This window comes from Artemia franciscana, chromosome 3, assembly GCF_032884065.1.
Source record: "Artemia franciscana chromosome 3, ASM3288406v1, whole genome shotgun sequence".
Classification (NCBI taxonomy): Eukaryota; Metazoa; Arthropoda; class Branchiopoda; order Anostraca; family Artemiidae; genus Artemia; species Artemia franciscana.
Genome location: NC_088865.1, coordinates 15,313,984 through 15,341,089, shown reverse-complemented (window position 1 = coordinate 15,341,089; position 27,106 = coordinate 15,313,984). Strand labels below are relative to the sequence as shown.

General features: G+C 33.6%; 1 protein-coding gene across 1 annotated transcript in view; it reads left to right on the top strand.

Annotated features, from left to right (window-relative positions):
* The window catches only part of LOC136024932 (DNA topoisomerase 2-binding protein 1-like), a 101,542-nt gene that overhangs the window by 53,115 nt on the left and 21,321 nt on the right, over positions 1–27,106 (top strand). Inside the window, exons 10-18 of the mRNA XM_065700519.1 lie at positions 1,818–1,937; positions 3,056–3,178; positions 4,527–4,737; positions 11,314–11,522; positions 14,152–14,429; positions 17,793–17,942; positions 21,342–21,578; positions 23,893–24,115; positions 26,474–26,632. Of these exons, the coding sequence (XP_065556591.1) occupies positions 1,818–1,937; positions 3,056–3,178; positions 4,527–4,737; positions 11,314–11,522; positions 14,152–14,429; positions 17,793–17,942; positions 21,342–21,578; positions 23,893–24,115; positions 26,474–26,632 (1,710 nt within the window). The remainder of the gene's footprint in view (positions 1–1,817; positions 1,938–3,055; positions 3,179–4,526; positions 4,738–11,313; positions 11,523–14,151; positions 14,430–17,792; positions 17,943–21,341; positions 21,579–23,892; positions 24,116–26,473; positions 26,633–27,106) is intronic.

Below are 27,106 nucleotides of genomic sequence, written 5' to 3'. Positions count from 1 at the left end.
AACAGCATATAAGATTAGAAAGAGATCATACATAAGCCCTGGGAGTCAAAGCGCAGAGAAGACCACAGTATAAAATGAAAAAAAAAACACTCAGGGGATATGAACTCCACAGAAGAAAAAATAACAATTAAAAAATAAAACTGTTCTCTTTGATTATTAACTTAAGGATCCTTTTAAAGTCCCAAACGACTGGCGTCGCTGTACTGAAGAAGATAGGACATTACAAACCTTATGACAAGCAATGAGACAGTATTAGTTTATTTATACAGTACTAGCTGGGTCCCGGTGGCTTCGCCTCCGGGCCCCAGCATAGCCCGTGGCAGGCTTCTATATATGGATTCTTACTGTCCCTTGTGTTCTAACCGCAGATAGTGCTGGGACCTGGCGGCTTCGCCGCCGGGCCCCATCATGGCACGCGGCAGGCTTCTATATATGGATTCTCATTGTCCCTTGTGTTCTAACCACAGACAGTGCTGGGTCCCGGTGGCTTTGCCACTGGTCCCTGCGGGCCCAGCATGGCACGTGGCAGGCTTCTATATATGGATTCTCATTGTCCCTTGTAGTCTAACCGCAGACAGTGCTGGGTCCCGGCAGCTTTGCCACCGGTCCCCGCGGGCCCCAGCATGGCAGCGGCAGGCTTCTGTATATGTATTCTCATTGTTCCTTGTGTTCTGGGTCCCGGCAACGCTATGTCATTTTTGGATTGAATTGAAGACGTAAATTGGTTTAGTTTTCTGTTTTAAGGTTTTCGAATTGCTTTAATCCATTGTCAAAATATATAGAAATATTTGTGCAATCACCAGTTTTTTTAAATTTTAAGCAATTTAATAATAATTTCTTTGTGACGTTAATTGACACTTTGACAAATTTTCTTTGAGCAGCAAGCATTCTAAACTTCAACAATTTCTACTAAACTTCAAACTTTTCGTTTTCTGTTTTAAGGTTTTCGAATTGCTTTAATCCATTGTCAAAATATATTGAAATATTTGTGCAATCACCAGTTTTTGAGCTCGTGTAATGGTAATAACGATAATGTAACGGACACTACATTTATATATATATATATATATATATATATATATATATATATATATATATATATATATATATATATATATATATATATATATATATATATATATATAGATAATGTTCTGTTTACGAGGAAAAATAATATAAGTATAGGAATAATTACCCAAGGATAAAAGTAGTTTAATGCAAAGGAATTTCAAAAGGGACGAATAGACCACAGTAATTCAACAGGTGGTATGTAATATTTTATGTATAGTAAAGTTTCCTAACGTACAGTTTCCTCTGCTGATTGGTTAAAATATGTCTTACTGTATCTTATTCGGATGCATGTATGCTTAGAAATTTCTTTTGCTTCCATAGAAAATTTTATAATTCATACGAATAGCTATCAAATTGGAATTTAGGCATCAAAATTGTTTCATAGTATCCCATATAAACCTTTGGTAAGAAACTTTACTTTTTGTTGCTGTTGTTATTTTGTCTTACTTATTTGTCGAATTAAAGTTATATTTGTTTTAGTATTCTTTGCTAAAATATGCTGATATTATTTGGTGAGGATGGCTGGTTGGGACTGTGTTATTATCTAGTGAGTTTCAAGATGTTTTCCAGATTCTAATGTTTATTTTTCTGATTACTAGAAACATGACTGGAAAAGTGTCGAACTTTCTTGAAAGTGTTTTCAGAAAAAATTCAGAAAGCCTTTTCATATTATTTTAGAAAGGTGAGACTTTGATTAAATTAATCTGTTTTCTTGTATCCTGTTTATCCTCATTTCATTTTTTTAGCCGGTGCAGGAAACGATGAAAGCGATGAAGAGTCGAAGGAAAAAGAGGAGAGTGTCATTTTGCCAGTGCAAGACCAAATTTTAGTCTCTGAAGATGAAAGCAAAAAAGGAATTTTCTCAGGTTTTCTGTTTTGATTAAATATTTGATTGGGGGAGAGGACGAAGGTTTTAACGAACTCTAGTTTTTTTTTTTTAGAAACTTCTCATATTTCTTCCGAACGCTATAAAATGATATTTTTCTACGTTATATTGTTATCCTAAATTTTTATCTTGTCTAGCTTAAAATTCTTTTTACTAAAGAGAGAGGGAGTAGGACGCGGAAATTTTTTTTTTGGAAAATTAGTGTTTGCAACTCCTATTTCCCATCTTTAATAAGGGAACTTTTTGATCTAAATATATTTTAGTGATCCTGAAGTAAAACTGTTGGAAATTGTGTAAAATGCACCAATTGGCTGATTTTGAGATATTTTCTAATAATTATTTAAAGATTGAAAAAATTTAAAGATTTTCACTCCTCTCTCTCTCTCTCTCTCTCTCTCTCTCTCTCTCTCTCTCTCTCTCTCTCTCTCTCTCTCTCTCTCTCTCTCTCTCTCTCTCTCTCTCTCTCTCTCTCTCTCTCTCTTCTTTCTTTCTCTCTCTTAAAGTCGATCTTTTTGAAGTATTTTCGTTTAGAAAATAGAAAAAACAACAAATTCCCGCTCCCCCCCCCTACTCCCCGGGTTTTTTCGAATTGACGCTGGTGAGTTCTGTTCAGAATCCACCAGCGTCATTCAAAATTGATCTTTTTGAAGTATTTTCGTTTAGAAAATAGGAAAAACAACAAATTCCCGCCCCCCCCCCCACTCCCTGGGTTTTTTCGAATTGACGAGAAGAGTAGTCTTGTTTTATTTGTCTGTCCTGATGTGATAAAAGAATACCTGCGATGATGTTCATCGTGATTTTAAGCTGAAATGTTTAATAAAAATCGGGCAGTATGGTCCATTCTTTGTTGCTGGAGCAACAGTTTGTATCGATTATTGTTTATATTCTCCTCTTTTTCTAATCATACTGAAGAAAAAAAACTTGTAACTTTAATTATCTTTATTTCTATTTGTATTGCACCCCCCCCCCCGCAAACACACATCGCATTTCTTATATTTCTACCTTCTCTATCAGATACCTTGAGTAATATTTTTGGTCTCTGTTCCTACGAGTGTTCTTAAATTAGAAAAGATGTACTAACTATTGATTATTTTCTAGGCCTAAAGTTTCTAATTCTGATTGACAATGAAGATTGTGAGAGTGTGACTAGACAGATTGAAGAAAACGGTGGTTTAATTGTTGATTCGTTCCGTCAAGCTGACCATGTTGTCACCACTTATGGTAAGATTTGTTTTGCTACATCTTTATTTAGTTTTTACCCTTCTTTAAAAAAAAGAATATAAATACGATGCTGAATTAACGTTTCCGTCGCTGGGCTTTTTTTACAGTGACTGGTAGCCCTTCATCGTGGCAGCTGGAATTGAACTCCGTATGCTAAGGAGAGTATCGATTCACTGTTCTACCGCAGGGTGCCTGGTTCTCAGCGTGTTCTTTCTTTTATACTTAATTGCCAATGAAGTAAATAAAAGTTCGAGTAGTAATAAATTATTTTATTAGTCAGTGACAATAATGTTTACAAAACATATGGAATATTCGATCATATGTACAGTGTGATCGAAATATCAAGTGTGTTTTGTGAATGTTATTATCTGTCTAATAAAAGGATTTATCCCTATTCGAACTTTTATCTATCTTTATGGAAAGGCATTGTGGTCTTCGAAATTACCTATGCCTCTAGAGTTCTTTAGGTTTGAGTACCACTTTGTTCCTTATTTGAAACCTGTGACTATTTGATGTATACTCCTTGTTCTATTTTCCGAAATAATTCAATTTTAGGCCATAAGTTGATGAAAGAAAGAAAGCGAACCTAAATGTCTGAACTGTACCAAACCTTAATTCATAAAGAAAAAATTAATGTAATAATTTAAAGTTTAGGTAGCACGTAAAGTTGGTCTGATCTTCTTATGGCTGGAGGGCCTTTATCTACACTTTATTTAACATTATATATCATTACATAGCCGGTTTGATATTGATTAAAAGCATGTTTAACTGAGTGTCTGGATTTATATCCTCTTGAAACTCCTTTGCATGGCCGTATCATGGTTGCAGCTATAGATGCCAATTAGTATAGAACAAATCACGGCTCATAGTAACCGAAAATTAAAATTGTGTTTTAAAAAAAGGTCTGGGCAGAAAAATTGTCATTTGTATCTGATTCAGGAATTATAAATATTATTTTGGTTAATCTTAGTAGTAAAAAGTTTGTTGCGAAAACAAAGTTATAGGAATTTCGAAAAATTACTGGAAGTGCCTCAAAGATGGTGTCGGACTGAAAAAAGCACATAATTCGATACGCCATTACTGGAAACCCTAAAAGAAATATTACAGTCCCCCGCCTTGAGCAACAAGGGAAATCATCTTTTACATTGATAGCACTGATGTGTCTTCTGTTTCATTTTACGTCTTTTAAGTATTTGGAGCATAACCGTGAAGTGTCAAGATTTTTCTGAATTTTTAAGGAGGCGTAACTAAGAAAAGATTGAGAACCTCTGCACTAACCTATTGATCCACTGAGGTGTGTATAATCCTCCATGGAAGAAGAACAGTATATGTCTCGTATTACTTTCAGGTATTGACCAGGAACTGCCAAAAGGTGTCAATGCACTCTGGATTGAAGAATGTGTTAATGAAAGCAAATTAATTGAAATTACAGCTCTTCACCGACCATTTGTTGTTGACTTGGATCATAGTCCTTTGGAGGGATGTGTTGTAGTCTTTAGTGGATATAGACTAACGGAAAGGACTTATCTAGAATGCGTTGCTCTAGCTTTGGGTGCATAGTAAGTTTGCATAATTTTTTTTTCTGAAATAGTAGGCTAAATTTATAATAGAATGGCTAAAAAATAGAATAATATAGAAAAAAATATAACAAAATAAAAAATAGAAAAATAGGAATAGAATGGCTAAGAATAGTTTATTCTTCGCTCTTTGTGAAGATGCCCATAATAGTATAATTTACGTACATTATTATTTTAAATGAATATTATTTTAGGTATACAAGTTGTTGCCAAACACTACACTTTATGCGAGAAGTTATTCACAATGAGTTATTTCCCAATGAGTATGATAATTTTAATGGTAATTTATTGAAAAGCTAATATGAATAAAACCCAAAACCCAAAGAAATAAAACCCATTTTGGGTATATTCTTTGTGTCTGCGTTTCTTTTTTTTATATTGTGTTCTGTTTTAAGCATGTTGTTTACACTAACCTACGCATATGATTCAACGGATTTTCTCTACTTATTAAAGTAGTCAAATTTAAGCGTCGTCTCTCTTCCTCGGCGACGTAACATATAACAACATTAATCACGTGTACTTCACTGTAAACATAACTTGTTTACAAACCCCTGAAGGTGTGCCACATTTCACAATTACTGTCTCTTTTTGTTCTTTGCATATAATTTCACATATTTTTTCTATTTTTGAAAGGATTGGACTTTTGCTCAGCTATCCCGCATTTGTCAGGGTTAATATGTGTAACTTATTCGACAACTAATCTAGGTCCTTTCAATTAGTTATTCTACTCATCTCCGACGTCATTTAAGTCTTGTGGCAGGCTAAGGATGAGTAATATTGAGTTGAGTAATACTGTATGAGTATTCTTTGAATGCTTGAGGAATGCTATGATAGAATTTATTCCCTGTTCATAAACACTCGCTACCCGCTTGATAGCATCACTTCATAGTTTACTTACTAAGGGTACATTCCGTGTTACCATCATGATTACTGATAATTAGTTTTTTGTCTAAAAACAGTTCCACGTCGTCGAAAAAAAAAAATGTGCTCTGCCCATTAGTAATTTATGTTTCGTGTTCGTGAAATTATTAATCATTTTTAATTCTAGTTGGGAGTTGAATTAAAAATGGGCGGGATAAAATAAGTCTTTGCCGAATAGAAAGCTAATGGAATTCTTTGCATTGAGCACTGTAATTGATACACTTTAGATTGATGTGTAAGAAAATATTTTATTTGATATTTCTTACTAATAAAAAATATTTTATATTTTCTATCCGCGGTGCAAACCACACTACTTAATTCAAGATGAGATTGTAGCATACATCAAACAATATCGTTATATATTAGTCAAGTTGTGACTAAAATTTTAACTAAACTAAAAGGATCTTCATTCATTTGGGTAAACACCAAATTTTTGGAGGTGCTCATTTATAACATTCTAAATGTTGAGCTCTGCTAGACCTAGGCCTATCTTGGAAAGGAGAAGTTAGGCTATTTGTTAAACCTAATATGGCATATTTTGAATTTTTTACATTAGTTTGCTTGGTACAAGGTGGATAAATTATTCAATATATCGGTTACTTGAATTGATTTGACTGTAGGTCATCTTTATTCTCTAAGGAACTTCTGAACTGTTGGCAATATTTTGAACTTTCAAAATCCACGCCTAAATGGGATATTTCCCGTCCAAACCGTAATTATTGATGATTAAACACAGAAAGCGTCACGAACGCCGACTCTTATCATCACTAATTATAATCACTCAACGTGGAATATACCCTAAATCTTACCGGCATAAGCCGGTGAAATAAGCTCAACAGTCTGACGATGTAGCTAAAATACATAGAAGTCGATCGTTGCTTCTAGCTTGGATAAGTCCCCACGTAATATGTTTGTCATGAAAGAGTGACTTGGTTTCTTATATTTAAGCCTCAAATACACAAAGGCCGTATACTTAGAAATGCTTTACTACAGAGCTGATCAGGGAGTAAGAGAAGAGAACGGATCCACCAAATTGGGCTAGGATGAGGCTATAAAGTAGATTTAAAACGCTATGGGACTTTTTGGGAGCTGGCCACCGAAGAAGTTCTGAACAGGGAGAATAGAAAAAGATAGTCAGTGATAGTATGATCCTCAAGTAGGTTTGTAGTAGTAGTATCTGAATAATTTATATTAGCGTAGAGTAAAAAAATAATAATCAAACTTGAAATATTGGATAAATTTAATTAGATGATAAAATTCAACAATATTCAATAGTAGCTGTCTATTATTTAAAAAAAAAATTGCGCTTGTGTCTATAAAATTATGTGTATTTTGAACAGTCTGGAAAAATACAAATAAAATCAAACTGAATCTTTGATATATAATGCTATTAATTGTTGAGAGATCATCAGTTCAAGATTTAATTTCACTGTAATTTTGTTTTTATTTTCCATGCTGCAATAACTGGAAAAGAAAATGTATTTAATGTAATTTGTTTTGAGTGAAGCACCAATGACGTAGTAGGGTTTGGACTTTTACAGTTAGGGAAGGAGGCAGAATCCAAACTCTTGTTTGTAGTGAAGTTATATTTGTCTTGAACAGTCTTGGAAAGAGCTAATAAAATTAAACTAAATATTTTAAATATAATGATTTCTGAAAGCTGTTGAATATATAATGATAGTAATTGCTGAAAGTTCATCAGTTCAAAACTTAATTTTTTCTGTTAACAAAATTACAAAAAAAGTTTTCTGCTGAACAAAAGAAAATATTTGTAATGTAATTCTTTTCCAGTAAAGCGCCAATGACGCAAAAGGTCTTAGACTTTTACAATGAAAGAAGGAGAGAAAACCCAATTTCTTCTTTTTTGGAGATTTTGTTCGTTTTAAGCTGGATTTGCAAATTCAATTTATGTTTAACTCATTTTAAGATTTATTTACTCATTTACATTAGTAACTATTGTTTGTTTGTTTGCTATGATTGTTTATTTAATTTCTGTTTGTCTTGGGTTTCTTTTATGCCCCAATAACAAAATATTTTTGTTTATTTTAAGCTTGATTTGCATATTTAACTTGAGCTTTACTCGTTTTGAGATTTATTTATTCATTTATATTAATGCCTGTTGTATGTTTTTTGCTATGATTGTTTATTTGATTTCTGTTCGTTTTGCGTTTCATTTACTCTTTAATAGTAATTCCTGGTTGTTTTGAGGTTGAGTTATAGAAGGTTTCTATTTCTTCTGATTTGTAAATTTAAATGGCCTTTACTTTTCTTTAGAAACTCTTTCTTTGGAAGTTTTTTTTTAAACTAATCAAAAAAGGTACAATAATTTTGCAGAACTTTGTAGCTACTCAAGCAAGAGAATGATAGTTCTAAGTAAGAGAATTGGTTTATTTAATTAAGAGAATGATACTTTTACCTTTTGGGAAACGGGCATTAGCCATACTGTTGTTTGTAGTGGAGACACCATTCATTAGAAGTCCATAACCCCAATTCTTTCGGGAAAAAATTGGGGAAAAGCTTTCGAAAAGTTTTTTTTTAGTTAGTTTTTATTTGTTTTTTTATTGCAATAAGTTCTAAGTTTTTAGAAAACTCCTTAATTCAAAATAAGATTTTTTTTCTACATCAAACTTTCATCAAAGAATAAAAACTAGTATCAAAGTACCAAAGTATGAAAGTAAAGAATTTTATTCGTTTTGATTGTAAAAAGTTTTGAATTAAAAAAATTTCTTTTTTCAAAATAAGGTTTTTTTGAACATCAAATTTTCATCAAACTACCTAAACTAGCATCAAAGTAACACTCAAAGTATAAATTATCAAAGTAAAAAAAGCATCAAATTTAACAAGGTATCAAAGTAAACAAAGTATCAAGGTAAGAATAAGAAACTTGCACAACTTACAGCCCTTGCACCGTAAATCCAAGCATCAAAGTAACAATAATTAAGTTCCTTAACTCTGAGCCACTTCCTCGGGGCTGGGGGAGGCAAACCTGGAAGTATAGTTTTTTGGCCTTTGAACTATTTTGAAAAACGACGTTTGGCCTTTAAACTATATCTCCAAATTTTTACTGGAGGCACTTTGGAAATGTGGTGCGTGGGGTATTTGGCCAGTTATCACTTTTGACTCTTAAAAAAGAGGTAGAAGTTTCAGTTTCCGATCGAGTGAACCTCCTCCAAAATTAATTCGACCAACCCTTCCACAGAACCTTATATTCTAATAATGGGCAACTTGCAAAAGTTACAATTCTTGCCCCGGGAGCTAGGGAAGATTTATCAACTCCTAAGTTATAGTAATTTGAATTTTGGACTATTTTGAACAAAATGGCTATCTCAAAATTTCTATTGGATTTATTTGGGGAAAAACGCGGGGGGGGGTTGATACCCTCACATACACTAAAATAGGATAACCCTTTCTGAGCAACGGTGAAAGGGTAACTCTTTTCACCCTTTCACCGTTACTCAGAAAGGGTCATCCTTTTGTAGTTTTGTGTTTTATCTTAAGGTTTGTTTTTTATATTTTTTATCAGTTTTCTTCTGCACTGAGGACGGTCAAGCGGAGGTCTTGACCGAAATATTTGCATAATTTTTAAATTTTTCAGTGGCTGTTTACTGTCCTTGTTTTTTTCCTTTCTTCCCAATTTTATGGGTTTTTTCGAGGGGGGGGCTACTTGCCCTCTGATCTCTTTTGACTCTTAAAAACCGAACTAGAATTTTCAATGTCCAAATCAAATGAGCCCTCTCTAAAGTTTATACGAGTATCTCTTCGATAACAACCATATGTGCCCCCAAGTCATAGCTTTCAACGCCTGCCCCCTGGGCCCTGAGAGATTGTGTTGACCCCGGCGTTTTCTTTATATGATCCTTGAACTATTTTTATAAAAATGGCTATCTCAAAAGTCTTATCGGATGGGTTTGAGGAAAATAGTACGTGGAGGGGGGGCTAGCTGCCCTCCGATTTCTTTTGACTCTAAAAAAGTGAACTAGAGCTTTCAATTTCCAATCAAATGAGCCCTCTCCGAAGTTTATACGAGTATACCTTCTTTAAGAACCATATACGCCCCCAGAGCATAACTTACAACGCCCTCCCCCGGGCCCTGAGGTGTTGCGTCGACACAGGAGTTTTTCTTATCTGATCTTTGAACTATTTTTAACAAGACGGCTATCTCAAGATTTTTATCGGATGGGTTTGGGGAAAATAGGGCGTGTGGTGTGGTTAGTTGTCCTCGGATGTCTTTTGACTCCTAGAAAGTGAACTAGAACTTTCAATCTCCAGTCAAATGACTCCTCTTTGAAGTATGTACGAGCATCCCTTTCATAACAACCATATACGTCCACAGGACGTAACTTACAATGCCTTCTCCTGGACCCTGGGGGGTTGTATCGACACCAGAGTTTTTGTTAATCTAATCTTTGAACTATTTTTAAAAATAGCTATCTCAAAATCTATATCGGATGGGTTTGGGGGGGTAGCTGCCCTCCGATCTCTTTTTACTCTTAAAAAGTGAACTAGAATTTTCAATTTCCAATCAAATGAACCCCCTATAAAGTTCATACGAGTATCGCTTCCATAAGAACCATATATAGCCCCCAGGGCATAACTTAGAAAGCCTGCCCCCGGGCCCTGGGGGTTGTATCGACACCGGAGTTTTTCTTATCTGTCCTTTTATCTATTTTTAATAAAATGGCTGTCTCCAACTTTTTATCGGATGGATTTGGAGAAAAAAGGAGTTGGGGGGGACTAGTTGCCGTCGGATCTCTTTTGAATCTTAAAAAGTGAACTAGAACTTTCAATTTCCAATCAAATGAGCCATCTCTGAATTTATATAAGCATCCCTTTCATAAAAACCATATATGCCCCCAGGGCATAACTTACAACGCCTGCTCCCAGGCCTTGGGGGGGGGGTTGTTTCGACACTTGAGTTTTTTGTTTTATTTGACACTTGGACTATTTTTAACAAAATAGCTATCTAAAATCTTTATCGGATGCATTTGGGAAAAAGGGGTATGGGGGGGGGGGCTACGAAGCCTACGAACTATAACTTTCAATTTTTGTTCAAATGAGTCCTCTCTGTAGTTTATACGAGCATCCCTTTCATAAGAACCATATATGCCCCCAGTGCATAACTTACGACGCCTGCCCCCGGGCCCTGGGGGCTGTTTCGACGCTTGCGTTTTGTTAACTGACCTTTGAACTATTTTTAACAAAATAGCTATGTCAAATTCTATCGGATGCACTTGGGGAAAAGGGAGTGTGGTGGGGGCTAGTTGCCTTCCAATCTCTTTTTATTCTCAAAAACTGAACTAGAACTTTCAATTTCTGGTAAAATGAGCCCTCTCCGTAGTTTATACGAGTATCCTTTCCACAACAACCATATATGCCCCCAGGGCATAACTTACAACGCCTGCTCCCGGGGGGTTGTGTCGACCCTAGAGTTTTTGTTATATGATCGTTGAACTATTTTCGTTTTAAAGGGTGTGGGGGGGCTATTTGCCCTCTGATATCTTTTAACTCTTAAGAAATGAACTAGAACTTTCAATTTTAATCAAATGAGGGGCTCAGGGCCTTAGTTTTCCAACCTTTCTCCTCTGCTTCCACTTATATCTTGCGAATGCGTAGCTTTTTATATCGAACTTTTTTAAGTGTCGAGGAGAAATTCAGTCGTCGAGACATTCCTGATAAGAACGTTCGAGCGGCCACACATTTAATTTGTAATTTGCCAGCTGGGGAAAAGTATAATGCGTCCAATAAATGGCATGTGAAAGCTGTCACAGGAAAATGGATTTTAACCTGTTTGTTCGAGAAAAAGCGAGTCAGTGAAGATATGCACTTAACCAAAGATGCAGTCGAAGGTAAGCTGATATAACTACTACTAATAATAATATCAATAACTTACTTCGGCACCAATCTGCCTAAGGCCAGCATAGCTGCGCACGCTTCTCCTCCACCCGATCTTTTCAGCCGTAAAAATTAGGTTGATTTGCGTTTTCTTGGCAGTGTGAAGTGCAGCGGTGGCTTCTGATTGGCTTTGGTGTTAAAGTTGTTGTGGGAGCGATGCCAAGATTGTCTTTCCCAAGGATGAGGATCAGACAAGGATGAAACATTCCTCAAAGACGGTCTCAAAATTCTCTGCTTCATCTTGAAGCCAATCTTATTCTCTACTTTCTGACACCAATCAGTGCTCTTTTTTAAGAATGCACCATGTATACAGGCTAATGCTTTGTTACTTTGACCTGAAACATAAAACTGAACCAAGTCTACATTTTGGTTTCTAAAAATCCAGCAGGCGCAAGCTAATAATATGTTATTATATCTCAAAATATAGTAATTTTTATTCTGTGAATAGTTTCCAGTGTATTTGATGATAAAAGCATTTTGGTTTTGTTTCTATCAAGGAAATACCTGCAGAAACACTTTACTAATAATTATGCAACCTCATGCTCGAAGACAACATTTTTCAGCCCCTGACTGCATCGAGGACGACTTGCAGAAGCTTATAACTCTTTGTCCCTGAAGATACACATGATGCAGGGTTTTGATTACGATTCTCTGCGTCATAAAGACATTTTTTTATCCTTAAATGCACAAGTCAGGATGAGACACCTAGCGGAAATATATAAACCCTCCCGCCTGAAGATGAAAGTGCCTATTGATTATTGCTTTCAACTCAATCTCCGTGTAGAGAAATCCCTAACAGCAGAGTTTCGAAGCCTGGTATTATCCGGCCGTAAAGTTTAAAGTTTCTTGGATTAACGCGAATCTCCCTGGTTGAAAACGAACAAGATTTCCCAAAACCTAAACGAGATTTCCTCCTTTCTCATTGGCTTAATTGCTCCTTGAGGGGTGTGCCAGAATATCTAAAGACTGTTGACTTGAGCTAACTGAATAACTTAAGCCAATGAGAAATATGCAAATTTTGGATATTAAAAATTATTGCTAAAAATCATATCTTATAACTACAAACTTAATAATCCCTGGGATTATTTATCGGTATAAGATGTACAAAACGACACGAAAATCAAAGCTGTATGATTAGTACAACCCTTGTAAATAGCAAAGGAAGCATATCTTAAATGGCAAATTAAAAAAAAAAACTGATAATAATAAAAAAAAAAAATTCACGGCCAAAAATTTTGGAATCTTGTGGCAAATCGAGAGGCTACTTTACAATACTCTACGTCTTGTAAAAATAATTTTAGTACTACTTTTAAAAATTAGAGGTGTCCCCACTAATTAATTTTTTATCAAGCTCTAAAGAAAAAAAATGCAAATTTGTCCGGCCTATTCATGTTAAAACTTTCAATGAAGCCACAGTAATTTTTTCATCCAAGAATCTGCTCTCGTCTGTTGTTAATACTCATTTCACTGCTATAGGAAAATAGCATTGGCTTACAACCTGGGAGATCGACCTTAAGTCTCCTCGTATGTACCTTCCGAACAAACAAGTGAATCGCGCGAAAAGAAGGTAGGCTAATAAGTAGCGCGCGCTCTGAAAGTCTCCCTAAGCCAAGGTGCTTGCTCCGTGAGGCTCGAGTAGATATTAGACTTCCTTGCATAGGTGTGGATGGGGCATACGTTTTTGAAAATAATCATTTTAGTGTTGTTTTTTACCCGAAGTACTCCTTCTTTAGTTTTCTATGTTATTGGAGGGAAAATATGCTCGTATTTCCGCTGAAAATTTGGAAGTGGGGGTGGGGGGCTATGGTTTTTGAGGGGTTACTGGCTTACTGATGCTTGGAGTAATAATGATCTGAAATCCTTATGTTGTTCAGCTTCAAACAAAGTGCAATGTGCCTATTTTTATGCAAAAAAAAACTGGCGGTTGATAACAAGCCCATGTCGCCTCTTTAATAATTTCACATTGAATAGCTGTACATGATTCAGTTGTAGAAGAAGAGCTAGTTTTTGCTAGTTTCGGCTTGATAAACTAGTCTTTTACAACAGTTTTTTTTTGTTATTTAAAATCTAAATGATTTTGGCTCTCATTTGAACTTAAATATTGGCTTTCAAATTTCCAAGTGCACTTCAAAACTTACATCGGTAGAAGAGATGGAATATTTAACTTGGTTATTAAAGCCTGTGATATTTGTGAAATGTAAGTCCAGTGAATATTCCCGTGTATAAATTTTCTTCTGTTTTTTGGGCTTAATACCCGTAAAACTCATGCTTTGTTTAAATAAAAGCAGGTGACACGTGCTTCGCAGGAAATTTTTATCATAAAAAGGAAACAAAGGAAAATAAAACTAATTTTTGTTGATGCAGCTTCCCCATATTCATTTCTTCTACGATCTTTCATCTCAATGCAGGCATTTTGAGTCTTGGCTCCGATGTAATTCAAGCTTCATTTAGCTGAATCTTGTTAAACTCTGCCTATGTAACTCAACCCTCACCGACTCAAACCTAATCTGCAGCAGGATTGAATTAAATTGGGGTTAAGTTGAATGAGGGTTGACTTGAAATTAACTCAATATTTCTTTTTAGGTGAAAACATATTTGATATCCTTGATAAGCCCCAGACGACCCCTGTCACTCCTAGATCTCATAACAATTGGGGTTTTGATCCATCTGCAATCAAAACTCCTGAAACGCTAGATCCTCCTGCTGGTCACGGATTTCAGCTCACTCCAAAACCCCCAATGTCACTAAGGGACCAGGTGTTGAAAGCAGATAGGTACCACTCGTTTCGACTTGCCGGTAGATTAAAAGAGGCGGAAAAGTATCATGGTCATATTCCCTTCTCGTTGAATGACAAAGAAAAGGTATTTTTGAAGAATTCCCTTTTTTTCTCTCTCTTTTTATACATATTAGTGTCGAATTTAGATGAATGTAACTAATTTCGACTAGTTTTTAAATTAATAAAGGCCGGAAAGTTTATATTTTTCTTATTGTTGATTTAATATGGCTTTTTTGTTACTATTATTATTATTAATTAATGTAGCCTATCTGTTACTGACAGGCTATAGTTTTAGTGATATTATCTTGTTTCTATTATATCTATCATTTGGTGTAATTTATCAATAACATTTGTTGTATTTATCATATAATTTACATCATTAATTGTAAATATAATCGATAGTTATCGATAAACTACCTTCGGTTATTGTTTTTGACTTTTAGCTGCTAGAAGATGGTTTAAGAACTTCTTCTTTGGGGCCATTGTAATTACAGTTTTTTTTTTTTTTTTTTTTTTTTTTTTTTTTTTTTTTTTTTTTTTTTTTTTTTTTTTTTTTTGCTAGAATTGGGAAATTTTAAAAATTTACGGTCCACGTCCTTTACAATTATACCTCCGTTGAGCTATTTATCTCTGTTGCTTTCATAATTTTACAAGATAATGATCGTATCTTCCCTTTTTTTTAACAAATATTTAAGGTTTATATTCCTTGGGTTATTTTCAGTATCTTATTTTTCTGCTTTCTTATGGTTTAATTTGTCAACGAAAGACAACGTATTTTGTATCATTCAATAGCTGAGATTCATCTCTATCCACCTGTCGAATTGTATTTTGAAACTGGGTGTACATAGTTTTTTAGATTGAAAATATGGTGGAAATCGGTCGAATTTGTTGAAAAAACAACAAGTTCCTTCTTTTGTTTTTGTTTGTGCAAAACGAGCTTGTCTCTCTGCCAAGTTTTTGTATATTTAGTATGTTATGTATATTTGATCGAAAGGTAGATTAACCATGACCTTTCAATAAAGTTTAGATCGTCCCCCAAGAAAAAGCCTTAGCAATCTTGTAATTCTGGCTCGGTTAATTGGTAGATCTGACACTATTGAATCCAATGATATAAGCTTATTGTCCTTTTGGGGTAAGTTACAGCTGCAGGCTTGTCGTAATATTGCTTGTTTCAGAGGAAAGACATAAACAAAGAAAAGTCTCGAAAATCGCAGCGTGTAGCTCAACAAAATGGCTTCAATTTGTTATACTTTTTCTAATGTTATTAATTTATGTATGAATTTATTTTTATACGTAATTAATTTTTGCACAATTATATAATTGTTATATTATATATAATATTTTGTATTACTTTTTTGTATTTCTATTATACATTTACTTATGTTATTATATCATTGCATAATTATATAATTATTTTATGTAATTAATTATAATTAATTTCATGTATAATATTTTTATATTTTATAGGTTTATATTTTTAATGTTTACAATTATATTAAGTAGTCTATGAGCTAGAAATAGGATAAACGATCACTTTCCTGACAAGCTCTCTTTGATGCTTTAAAGATAAGTAGTTGAAGAAGGTCTGTGAATCTGTCAGAGATTTGCAGGATAAAAAATTCGAGGTGATTGGTGAAAGCTACTGTTTATCCAAGTGAAAACACATTGGAACTGATCTTTTCTGGCTCATATGAAATAAATGCACCTTAGTATGGGATGACTGGATAAAGACCTGTTAAGTTAATCATTGTTTTTGAAAAAAAAATGTCAATTGGATTACTACGTTTTTGCTAGTAGACATGTATAACAAAGTAGTAATTATATAAGATAAGAGAACAGAAAAGAACAAACGGTTCAATTGCAATAATCAACATCTTTGGGTACTATTGTAGATACTGCATCGAAAACGTGTGATTGTCGGGTTATTACACTACAGCAGGTCGTCCATGGTTGGGATGGGAGGATGTCGTAAAGGAAGATTTAAGAGAAATAGGAACTTCCTGGGAGGGTGTAAAGAGGGAGGTTTCGAATAGATTAGAATGGAGGAGGAGCGTTTATAGCTGTTTTGACTTCAGGCGTCTAGGTGCTGCCGCGATTTGTTAGTAGCAGTAGTTGAAGAAAAAAGCAAGTAAATAGGTCGGGTCACTCAAAAATAGGTCCTTACTTTTACCTATCTGTGGGGGTAATGGGAAAAGTCATTTCCATTTTGTAGGGGAATGTAAAGGATCGGTAGTTTTAAGGGTGTGGGAGGGGGAATTTTGTATAATTTTATTGATAAAAATAATTGAATAAGAATAATGAGAAAGAAGGATTTTGGTGAAGTTGTAAAGCGGGGGAAATTCACGAGACTATGATTGAACCTTAGGGCAGCTTTTGTGTATATAGAATTACATTTCTTAATTCATTGTAATTTTGATCAGGCTAAATTAATAAGAATAATCCAATTAGTTATTACGCTTTATTTGAAGTAAGGAGATTTATAGGCTACTATTACATCTTACACCAAGAAGTTCTAAATGTTTTTTTTGGATATTTAGCTTTATTCATCTAGTGAATTGTGTTTTTTAATATGCATTTCTTTGTTTACTTTGGAAAATACTTGAAAATGGATTGAAAGTCGTCGAAACAAAGCTCTCGTATTTTTCAATTAAGTTTTGATCACTCTTTAAGAAACAGTTTAGGGAATACCATATTCGGGATCAGTGAGTGGATAGATCTGAGACTAAAGAATCCAATAATGTGAGAATAGGTCTCTTCAGTTAGTTTTAAGAGACTAAGAGCCTTAAGAAACTATTTAATGTATAATGTTAAGAATGTTATAATGTTAAGAATGTTATAGTGTATAATGTTAAGAATATAAATAATATTTATTAAGAATACTGTTTATGTAAGAAACTATTATATTAAGAGACTAGAAACTTGTTGCGCCGAAGAGACCAAAAAATTGCACTAATGCGAATAAGTCTCTTCGGTGAAATTTACAATTGTAGGCTTGCCACTAACTCTAATCTTTAGAAATAACATAAACCTTAAGTAGAAATTGACAGAACCATGCATCTTTATAAAATTCGATAAAATTGTGAATTCAATTTTTAATTCAAAGGCATCCGTAAAGCAGTTTTAATAATAAGCAAAAGAAAAATCTTAGAAAAGTGCGGCTGTCGGGAATAAATTGACCTAAGATGGCTCTAGATGTGGGGGGGGGGCTGTTTTTATTTTGATGTTCCTTTTCACTATAAAAAGAACAGTTATCATCTCAGAAGGTCAGCTGACAAGGTTATATGAATATTACTTGTCACTTTATTGATCTAAAGAAAATAAATGAAGGCAAAAAAAATTTAATTTGCTGTACCTTTTGTCGAACGATTTTCCAGTCTATTTTTTTTTTTTTTTTTTTTTTTTTTTTTTTTTTTTTTTTTTTTTTTTTTTTTTATCATGTATTTTACAGGAAGACACTGGTTTGCCCTTATTTGGTAAGAGTGTTTATGTTTCGGGATGGATGACAACTCCCCTTCCTGATCTTTACAAGAAAATAGACCAACTGGGTGGCACTGTGAGATTCAACCTTGATCGAACTGTGAATTATGTTTTATACGAGGTATGAAATTTTATTGCCTTCTAGGCTTTTCTATTTTTCTTTCTCGTTTTTTTTTTTTTTTTTTTTTTTTTTTTTGTAATATACTTCATCCAATGTCAAATTGAAATTTTTTTTATTGCAGCATATTGATACTAATTTATTTTAAGATAAGCCATAACGCCAGATGTAAACCTGGATTTTCAGTTACTAATAAATGGACGAAACAATAAATGACGGTAAAAAAAAAATTAGGATAGGTTGCTTTCAGTTTTAGTTCAACAACTCAATTTTTTTTTTTTTTTTAACTTAAGAATGACATACAGCTTCAACCTATGTCACCCGACATGTGTTTTCGAGATCCTTGAGACACGCACAAAAAAATGGTTTAAAATATTTTTCTGTATAATTATTTGTTTTTCAGAATAGAATAATAAAGTTTTGTATATTTTTCGTCGTTCTTTTTGCCCAAAATTCTGCTACCAAACCTGCCTCAAATTGTAAAAAAAAAAAAAAAAAAAAAAAAAAAAAAAAAAAAAAAAAAAAAAAAAAAAAAAACGGGCACATTATTTACCGTTCAGAATAATCCTCTTTTTGGCAAGTTTCAAAGGGCAAGTTCAAGCTTTATTATTAGCTAATTATTGTGTGTTTCCAGAATATATCTGCATGTAGGGCCGTATGCAGGATTTTTTGGATGGGAGGGGGTACAAAAAAACTTCTGAAAGCGTATAAAAATTTATTTATATTCCATTTTGTTTTATTTTTACGAGTCAAACATTTTGGGGAGGGGGGTTACTAACTACTTTTTCTGGTGCGATTGTTGTCGACTGTTGGTTTGTTTGGGCTTTAGTTCTCTATTTTTACGGCTAAACGTTTTTTTTTTTTTTTTTTTGCATAATTCTTATGTATTAAAACTTCTGAGCTAGTGCTGAAACAGATCTGATCCATATTGATTTTACTCTGCAATAAACTGCTGCAATGAAAGGTAAGTGAATTGATGAAAAGGCCATATACCGGCTTCATCAAATATTTCTTCTGATAGAAAAAATTAATTGACTGAGGAAGCGATAAAAATGGCCGATTTGTGTATCTTACGTTAAAAATAAGCTATATTATATTTTTTTACCTCCTCCCCCCATATTTTTGTTATTGTTGATAAGAAAATCTCGGATTATTACTTTGCTTTGGCTTGGCATATTTTCATTTCCTGGAACCTTCGGGAATTCCATCGTGAGGCAAGCATTCTTTAATAGAAAGCTATTAATAAGAAAGTCAAATAATCATAGCTTAGTTGCTGATGAACTAATTCATCGAAATAAACTTATTTTAAACTTTGATTAACCCTAACTAACTTACCGGCACATAGCGTAGGATGCAAAAGTAGGACGAAATATTAAAAGTTGTCCGAATTGAACATTTAAATAAGCAAGGTACCAAGTTTTTTTTCAGATTTTAATACAACCAATGAAGAAAAACAAGAAAACATATCTTTTACAGAAAACCGTTTTTCTTAAGAATAGATATATCGTAGTTCTGATGGGGCATAGGGAATATCTACCAAGATTGGTAAATTTAATATCCCGTTTCAGCCTCTCCTGAGAACTTTCCCCAAAACTTCCTTCCCCAACCTAAATGGGTTGGAAAATAACCAAATGCAGGCTTAGAAGGTATTTCTCACTTTTTTTCACCAGATTGTCAGACCGAAACTTTAACTTGATCTCCTACTAGAGCTTATGATGGATGTACTATGAAACATACAAAAAAACAAACTCGCCTCTTTCGCAGGCCAGTAGGACGACAGCCAGTCAGGGGAAAGGTGAATTGAATGGGCCAATATCACCCTCATTCTCAATTTACTAGCTTTGAAAATCACCCTCTGCCCTTGTGAACTGATTAATGCAAAGCCAAGCAATGACTTTAAAGCGCGGCTGAAATCACTATATATAGAGAATTAGAAGGTCATTTGTCTGATAAGTACGGCCAGGGGCCAGCATATGGCTACTTAGTTCACGCACAGGGAAATAGGGAGTTTACTTGTTAAAATATTGTGAATCAAAACTTTTGGTCTTTCTATTGGCTTAAAAACAAGAGAACCAATCAAGTAATATTCAACTTATCGTTCCTTTCACTGCCATAAATTTTCAAATTGAAACGAATCAAGTTTCAAAAAGGTGGAACTATTGCCTTCCTAGAATTCAAAGAGTACATCTTTTTCAGCGTATGTAAGCGAGATACTCCAATAAGTTATGAGTTATATTTCTATCTCCAGGTACTTTTGCCTCTTCTGCTTCTTTCTCTTTTTGAAAATTCCACATTGTGTTTTGACGAAGGAGATGCATTGAGTTCTACCTCTCTCTTTACCCTTGTGAAACTTTCGTGTTTTTTTCTACTGTGTTTATTCAGTATAAAGTTCAAGTCTCTTTCTGGCGATGGTTAAGGAACAATTTGATTGGCTTACGGAAATTCTTCACATGCCTAAATCAATGAAATTGAAACGAAAGTTGTGTCTGAGAATTCTAAGAAATTATTATATTGTTCTTTTTTGTGCACAAACTGTGTACCGTGGTCTAACTTTGTATCGCGGTGTAACTTCGTACCGTGGAATTCTAGGAAAGTAATATCTCTTTTTCTCTTTGATACCTTATATGATGGCAAAGTTCCACTAGTTCGGAAAGTAATAAAACTGGTTTGTTCGCATACTTGATCTTTTCATGATAAAAATAAGCTGTGTTTTTATTGTTTATCCTTGCAAATTAACAATCCTTGTCAGTAAAGAATCAACGATATGGGGGGGGGGCATACTTGCAACAGCTGCAGTTGCGCCTTTTATGGCCGTTGATGACTTTTGGCTAGTAGTCTAGGAACTACACTAAGAGATTGTAGGAAATTATATGCAACTAAACATGTTTTGCTGAAGAAAAGTTTTGTAAGAAATCTATTTATTTTGAGGAATATTTTATTCATATTTCTTTCTTTTTTATTTTTTTATTTCTTTATACTTTTCTTGATTATGTGTGCATAGTACGCTCCTTATCTTTTTGTTTTTCTCAGTTTGGCACATTTATTTTCAGTCAGAGTTGAAGTCTGTGACTTTATGATAATTTTAGATACGCTAGTTTGAAGACCGTAAAAACTGTTTTTTTGCGTATTAAAATACTAATGTTTATTTTTTATTGTAACCCAATAAAAAGCGTCTAGCTGATCATTTTCTCTTCTTGTTTTTTTCTAAATCCGTAAAACATTATTTAACGGTTTACCATTACATTTTTACACACCGTTACCGTCACCTGGCTTATTGTTACATTTTACTATAATTTTGATTCTTGACGATACATCTTTTTTCCACTACCGTTTGTAATGATTAGAGATAGTTTTGCCAGTTCATTCGAACCCACTATAAATAAAGCTTTCTTCTATTTCTAGGGAAGAAGTGTGAATAAAGATGTAAAACAAGCAAAAGAATGGAACATACCACTTGTTTCGCCTTTTTGGATTGATGAATGTATATCAGCCAATGAGCTTGTTGATGCCAGTTTATTTCCACATACCTACAATCCACATATGTCTCTTCAAGTTTCCTCTCAATCGGTTTCTTCTTTCAAACGGGGTAAGATGAGTCCTGGCTTAAGTGCAAAATCCTCCCGATTAGAAGAGGGAAAGGTAATTTATTTGACTTACTTTGCTGCTATTCATATGTTCTTATTTTCCCTTTATTTTTAAGTTTTATTGTTCTGCTTTTACTGCTCTGAGTTATGGACTCACCAGTTAAGACTGTTGAACCTTATTTCTTTGGATATTAACCCTTACCATGCCTTTGTTAAAAAAAATTAAGTCTCGGCGATACGTTTTTTCTTGCATATTTATGTAAGCCAAGACAAAACTTAAAGGTCCAAAAACAAACAAAAAAGTAATTTTACAAAGGCGCTAATTCTAATTTAAGGTAATTTAAAAAATTTAAGGGGTTGATTGATGAAAATGAAGCACAGATAAATGTGATTAGAAGACTGGTGAAAGTGAGAATCCTACCAGCTAAAGAAAAAGGCATAGAATAAACGACAGCAAGAATCACATTCGATTGTAAACGAAATGTTGAACAGTGATCTGTGGTATTTTTGTAGTTTGAATTAAAACACTAAAATAGTTGCTCAGACATCATAACTATTTTGCAGTTTATACAAAAACTGAATGCAGTTTTTCGGAGAAACTTGATTCATGGATGTAACATGAGTGCAGACTTATGTTAGTATGTGATGTCATTGCAAAAAATTATTTACATAAATACGACGTCGTTTACATAAATTTTTTTCCAAAATGAAGGTTTCTAAACCAAGGGTAAAAGATCACTCTTTGAGGTTTTATTTATTATTAATTTATACATTAAAACATTACTAAAAAAAAATATTTTATCGCAGTATCGAGTGTGAATTTTCCTTGCACCATAAGGGATTGAATCTGAAAACCACCAATCGGCAGGCGTGACTATATATATACGGGTGGCTTAGCCACCGGGCCCCGGAACGCGGCAGGTTTCTATAGATGGATTCTTTCTTATAGTCCTGACCTATTTGGATCATTTTTTGTAGCCAGTCATCATAGTTACTTTTTTTCCAATTGTAGATTTCATTGTGGATTTTTTCATCTTTACCTTGGACAAAAATTTTCAAGACTTTTTCTTTAGCGGTTTAAATTCATACATAATCTGACTTAATTTCTTAAGAAGTTAACAGAAAAATATACGTCTTTTACAGTTTTCAACCACAGATCATTTCAAAAGTTTGTTTACAATTCAATGTGATTCTCGCTTTCATTTGTTCAGTGCCTTTTTCTTGTTTTGATGCGATTCTCACTTTCATAACTATCATTTTCAATTTTGTCACGTTCTGATTCTCGCCGTCGCTCATCTTCTAACCCCATTTTTGACCTCTTAATTTTTGATTTTCATTACTTCAGACAATTTTTCAATGCTATTTATTTTAGCTGTCCTTATTGATCTAGTTTTACATGATAGTCAAGGGTGTAACATTTATAACACTTGTAAATTTCCGTTTAAATACCTCCAGATAAGTTTTTCATACTTATATGTCTTTTCAAAGATATTTGATTGTTCAACCAAGTACGATTTCTTCTAAGCTTCAAACTTTTGGTTTTATTTTTTAAGGTTTTTGAATACTGTAGTGTAAAAACAATGATAAAAAAACATTATAGTACTACAAAATCAGCCAGCTAGACCAGAATTTTTATTTCAATATAAAAATTCAGTTTTATAGATTCTTATTCTATACATATAAAAGAAGTTGAAAGAGATGGTTCTTTCTGCCTATAATAGCGAGGACTGAATGTCTCCATGGGTCGATTTTTTTTTCTTATCTCTCTCTCTCTCTCTATTTACTCTGTGTGAGTTATTGAGGTGTAATTCCTTCCTTTTTCCTCTCTCTCTTTATTGTTAAAGGAGACAAAACGAGTTGCCTCCCTGTCTCCTTTGTATAAGATCTATGTATATCGTTTCTTGTTTATTAAAGTCAAGTCAGCTAGAAGATAACCAAGAGACCTTTTTAAACGACAGCAACAACGGTTACTAAAAACTGTATTTTATTTCATAAACACTAAATTACCGATCATCTTAAACTAAATAGAGTTTAGCATTCTTTTCAAGCAGTAGGATGGATCTAAATTTATCAATGAGATCCTTATGAGCATCCTATCACTGAGCTATCGACACAAAGGGAGCGAATTTAGATCCCTCAGTACGACTCTTGTCAGTGTAGATGCTCTTTTTTGCCGGGTGCTATAGTTGTGTAAGTCTTAGGATTGGGAAGTTGATTGAGGTATTATGTCGGTAATATTTTGATGTCATATTTTGATTTAAAAAGAATTGCTCCAAAAGTAAATTGTTGAGAAACTGGAAGTATATCTAAATAAGAATTTGGAATTGTAATAGGTAATAACGATCTCACTAATGGTTAAATCTTTGTAGAGTGTCAATGCCGAAAATGCAACTGTTTCCCAGTCCACTGTTCCAAAAAGCAATATTGATGATCATCTTGATGCAATCGCTCAAATGTTGGCTTCCAGTGCAATAAAACAGCAGACAAGTGAAACAGCAGTTGTGCCACAAAAGCCTTTGCCGGTGATTCTACCGCCTCTTCCCCGACGCGTAGTAGAAGAGAGCCAGGAGCCAGACTTAGAAAAGGAAAAAGGTTGGTTTCAAGAAACTCCAATTTCGTCTCTGAGACAAAAAAGAACCAACGCCGTCTAGCAGAATCTTAAAGATGATTATAAAAAAGCTACATAAAGTATTAGTTGCTTTGTTTTTCTTTACATTCGTGCGTAAATAAAATTACAATTTTTCTGGAAGGACGCAATAGGCTTTTTTTTTTTATTGGCCATGGTTCGACAGATTAACGTTGCCCTGACTATTTTGTAATTGATAAAAATTGATGAAAAACTAAAGAATATACTATTTTTCAAGAAATATTTGTTTCTGTTCAACTAAGCTTAATTCTCTGAATGGAAATCCAAATCTCAAACTTAAAATCGTATTTAGATGAAATGGAGATTGTTGTAAATTGCATTTCAATTGTAAATTATATTGCAAAATACATTACATTGTAAATTATAATGTAATTGTATTGAAACAATTTTAATTAGTTAATCAAAAATAAAATGGAATTATATCGATCTTGCTGTTTAATTTAGCGGTGCGAATGGTACTTGTAGTTTTTAAATCTGATTAATTTTAATTATAAGAAAGCTTCAAAGTCTCCCTCTTGTCAATTTGTAATACTTTTTTATTTTGCTATTACGAATAATCCCTTGCTTCAGTCTAAGCCCATATCTAGGATATTGATTTAAGGGGGATGGGGGTTGTTTTTGTTATGATCATTTGTTACTCAACAGTATAAGCCCATTTTGAGGAGTGATGGTGGCTCAAGCCCCAGCCTTCCTTGGTTCAGCCATTTTGGGTTCAGCTTTTTCTAATCTGCTAAATTTTGAATTATTTCTTTGTTTCTTTTAATCTCTTTTTTACGAGGTCTTCAAAAAGAAACTTTGGTTTTGGAATAAGAAAGGAACTTCGTTATCCAAAATTATAAGCGCATTTTCAGGAGTGGTGGTTGTTCAAACCCCAGCCTTCTTGGTTGAGCCATTTTTTTTATTTATTTATTTAATTTTTTTAGGTAAATAAATGGTGTTGATCTTTTTTTTTGTAATTTAACTTCATCTTAAATCGAGGTTTAGTTTTTTGTAATCTGCTAGATTTTGAAAGAATTTGTTTTTCTTTGTTTCTTCTAATCTCTTTTTTACCAGGTATTCAAAAAGGAACTTAGGTTTTGGATTAAGAAAAGAACGAAATGAAAGGTTTCTTTGTCTATATCTGAAAAATACGCTCTAAAACTAAGTTCTAATATAATATATTTTCAACTTGAGACGCCACGATTCACTAAGTTTGTTATATACCTTCATTAAAATTTTACCATCTGAGACTACAGCCACATTGTTTATTATGGAGGGAGGGGTAAGAGTAGGACTTCTTTTTTTGCAGTGTTTTGTCAGTCACAACATATCGCGCTACGGTAGTGTGGTGTTATTTCTAGTTTACAGATCTGGGAGACAGAAATGTTCCATGAATAACAAGAAAATATGTGTATAGAATCCATGATGAGGGCCTTTGGACTTCAGACAAAACTTGCTGGATTCGAACCTGTGAGAGGGATGTCATGCTAGGTAACTTTGGTTCAAGATATGGGCCTTTCCCTTATTTATGCTCCAAATATGAATTATACTTAAACTAGTATTGCCTTTATATGTAATGAATGTTCAATATCTATATATTTGTGTAAATGAACAGTTTTTGTATAACATTGCAACCTTTGCAGGTTAGAATACACTTGACTTGCACAGAACATGGTAAGAAAAAAATAAATCGGGCATAATTAGTAGTATTTCTTTTTTATTTCTTTCGAGAGACATGATTATTCAAGCTCTTTCTCTCATATCAATTGATTGATTGAAAAGTCTCTGATAAACACTCAGGAGGCTTTATTACTGGAATAAAATTTTAAATGTTTCCTGAATATGTCTCCATACAGATAAATTTTGCCTGACAGGTTTAAATCCTTCATATAATATGTATGCACAAACTAGTATTTTACAACCTAGTTCTCATAATACCATACCTGGTAAGCCGTTAGTGTTCAAAAAAGCTTTATACGAAATGACTTCCAGGGTTTGAATAGCCATTCATTGTTTGATGCGTTTTTTTAGTTTCTATTTCAACGTTGCTTGGAGAGGACCTATTTTAATTTTGTGCATTGAGGACAGATTTGCCGAGCTCTCGACCGAAATATCTGCATATTTATCCTTCGTTTTTTCACTGACTGGAATTATCCTTGTTTTTCCTCTTCACTATTTCTTTCATTTTATCATTCATGGCCAGTATGATCTTAGAAATTAATTATATGTTTTTTTTTGTTTTTTTTTTTTTGTTTTTTTTTCTTTTATCACTTGCAGCATAGTTCTGGTGAGCTTCAGGTTAACATTGTTATTAATACTTGCAGGTGAAACTGAGGGTATAGAGAGTCAGTCGACAGCTTTTACTTGGGTTGATCCCCAAGAGAAAGCTTTACAAGAAAAATTGGCTGAAAGGGACCGAATAAATACGGAAAAGTCAGGAAAATCTAGGATTTATAGTGATAGTACACAGGATGTTAGCCATGGTGAGTTTTTTCAATAAATTTATTACAATGATAATGTTTTAGCCTTTTTTGGTGCTTTTTATCGATAATCTCACAAAAAAAAAAGAAATTAAATTTCACTTGAAACTATACAATTTTAACTTGCTTTCGAAGAGATTCTAAGTGTGTAACTTGTTAAAGTCCAAAAGTAAGCAAAAATTAATTGATATTGTGACCATTTGGAAGAAACCTTATAGGTTAATTCTGTCCCCCTCCTAGTGTTGTGAAATTACTGTAAAATAGAAACTCGGCAAGTAAAACTGGTAAAATAAGGTACTCTCCAGGAAATACGCGGTAAAATTGGTGTTTTAGAGTTGCCTGTAGCTACAAAACTAGTTGAGCGTTCTTTTTAAGTATTTTTTAATGAGATTTTTTTGATGATTCCGATTTCCTGGGCTTAATAAAGGTAATGCCCCTTCATCTAGAGGTTCATTAATTTAATTAATTGCCTAGTTT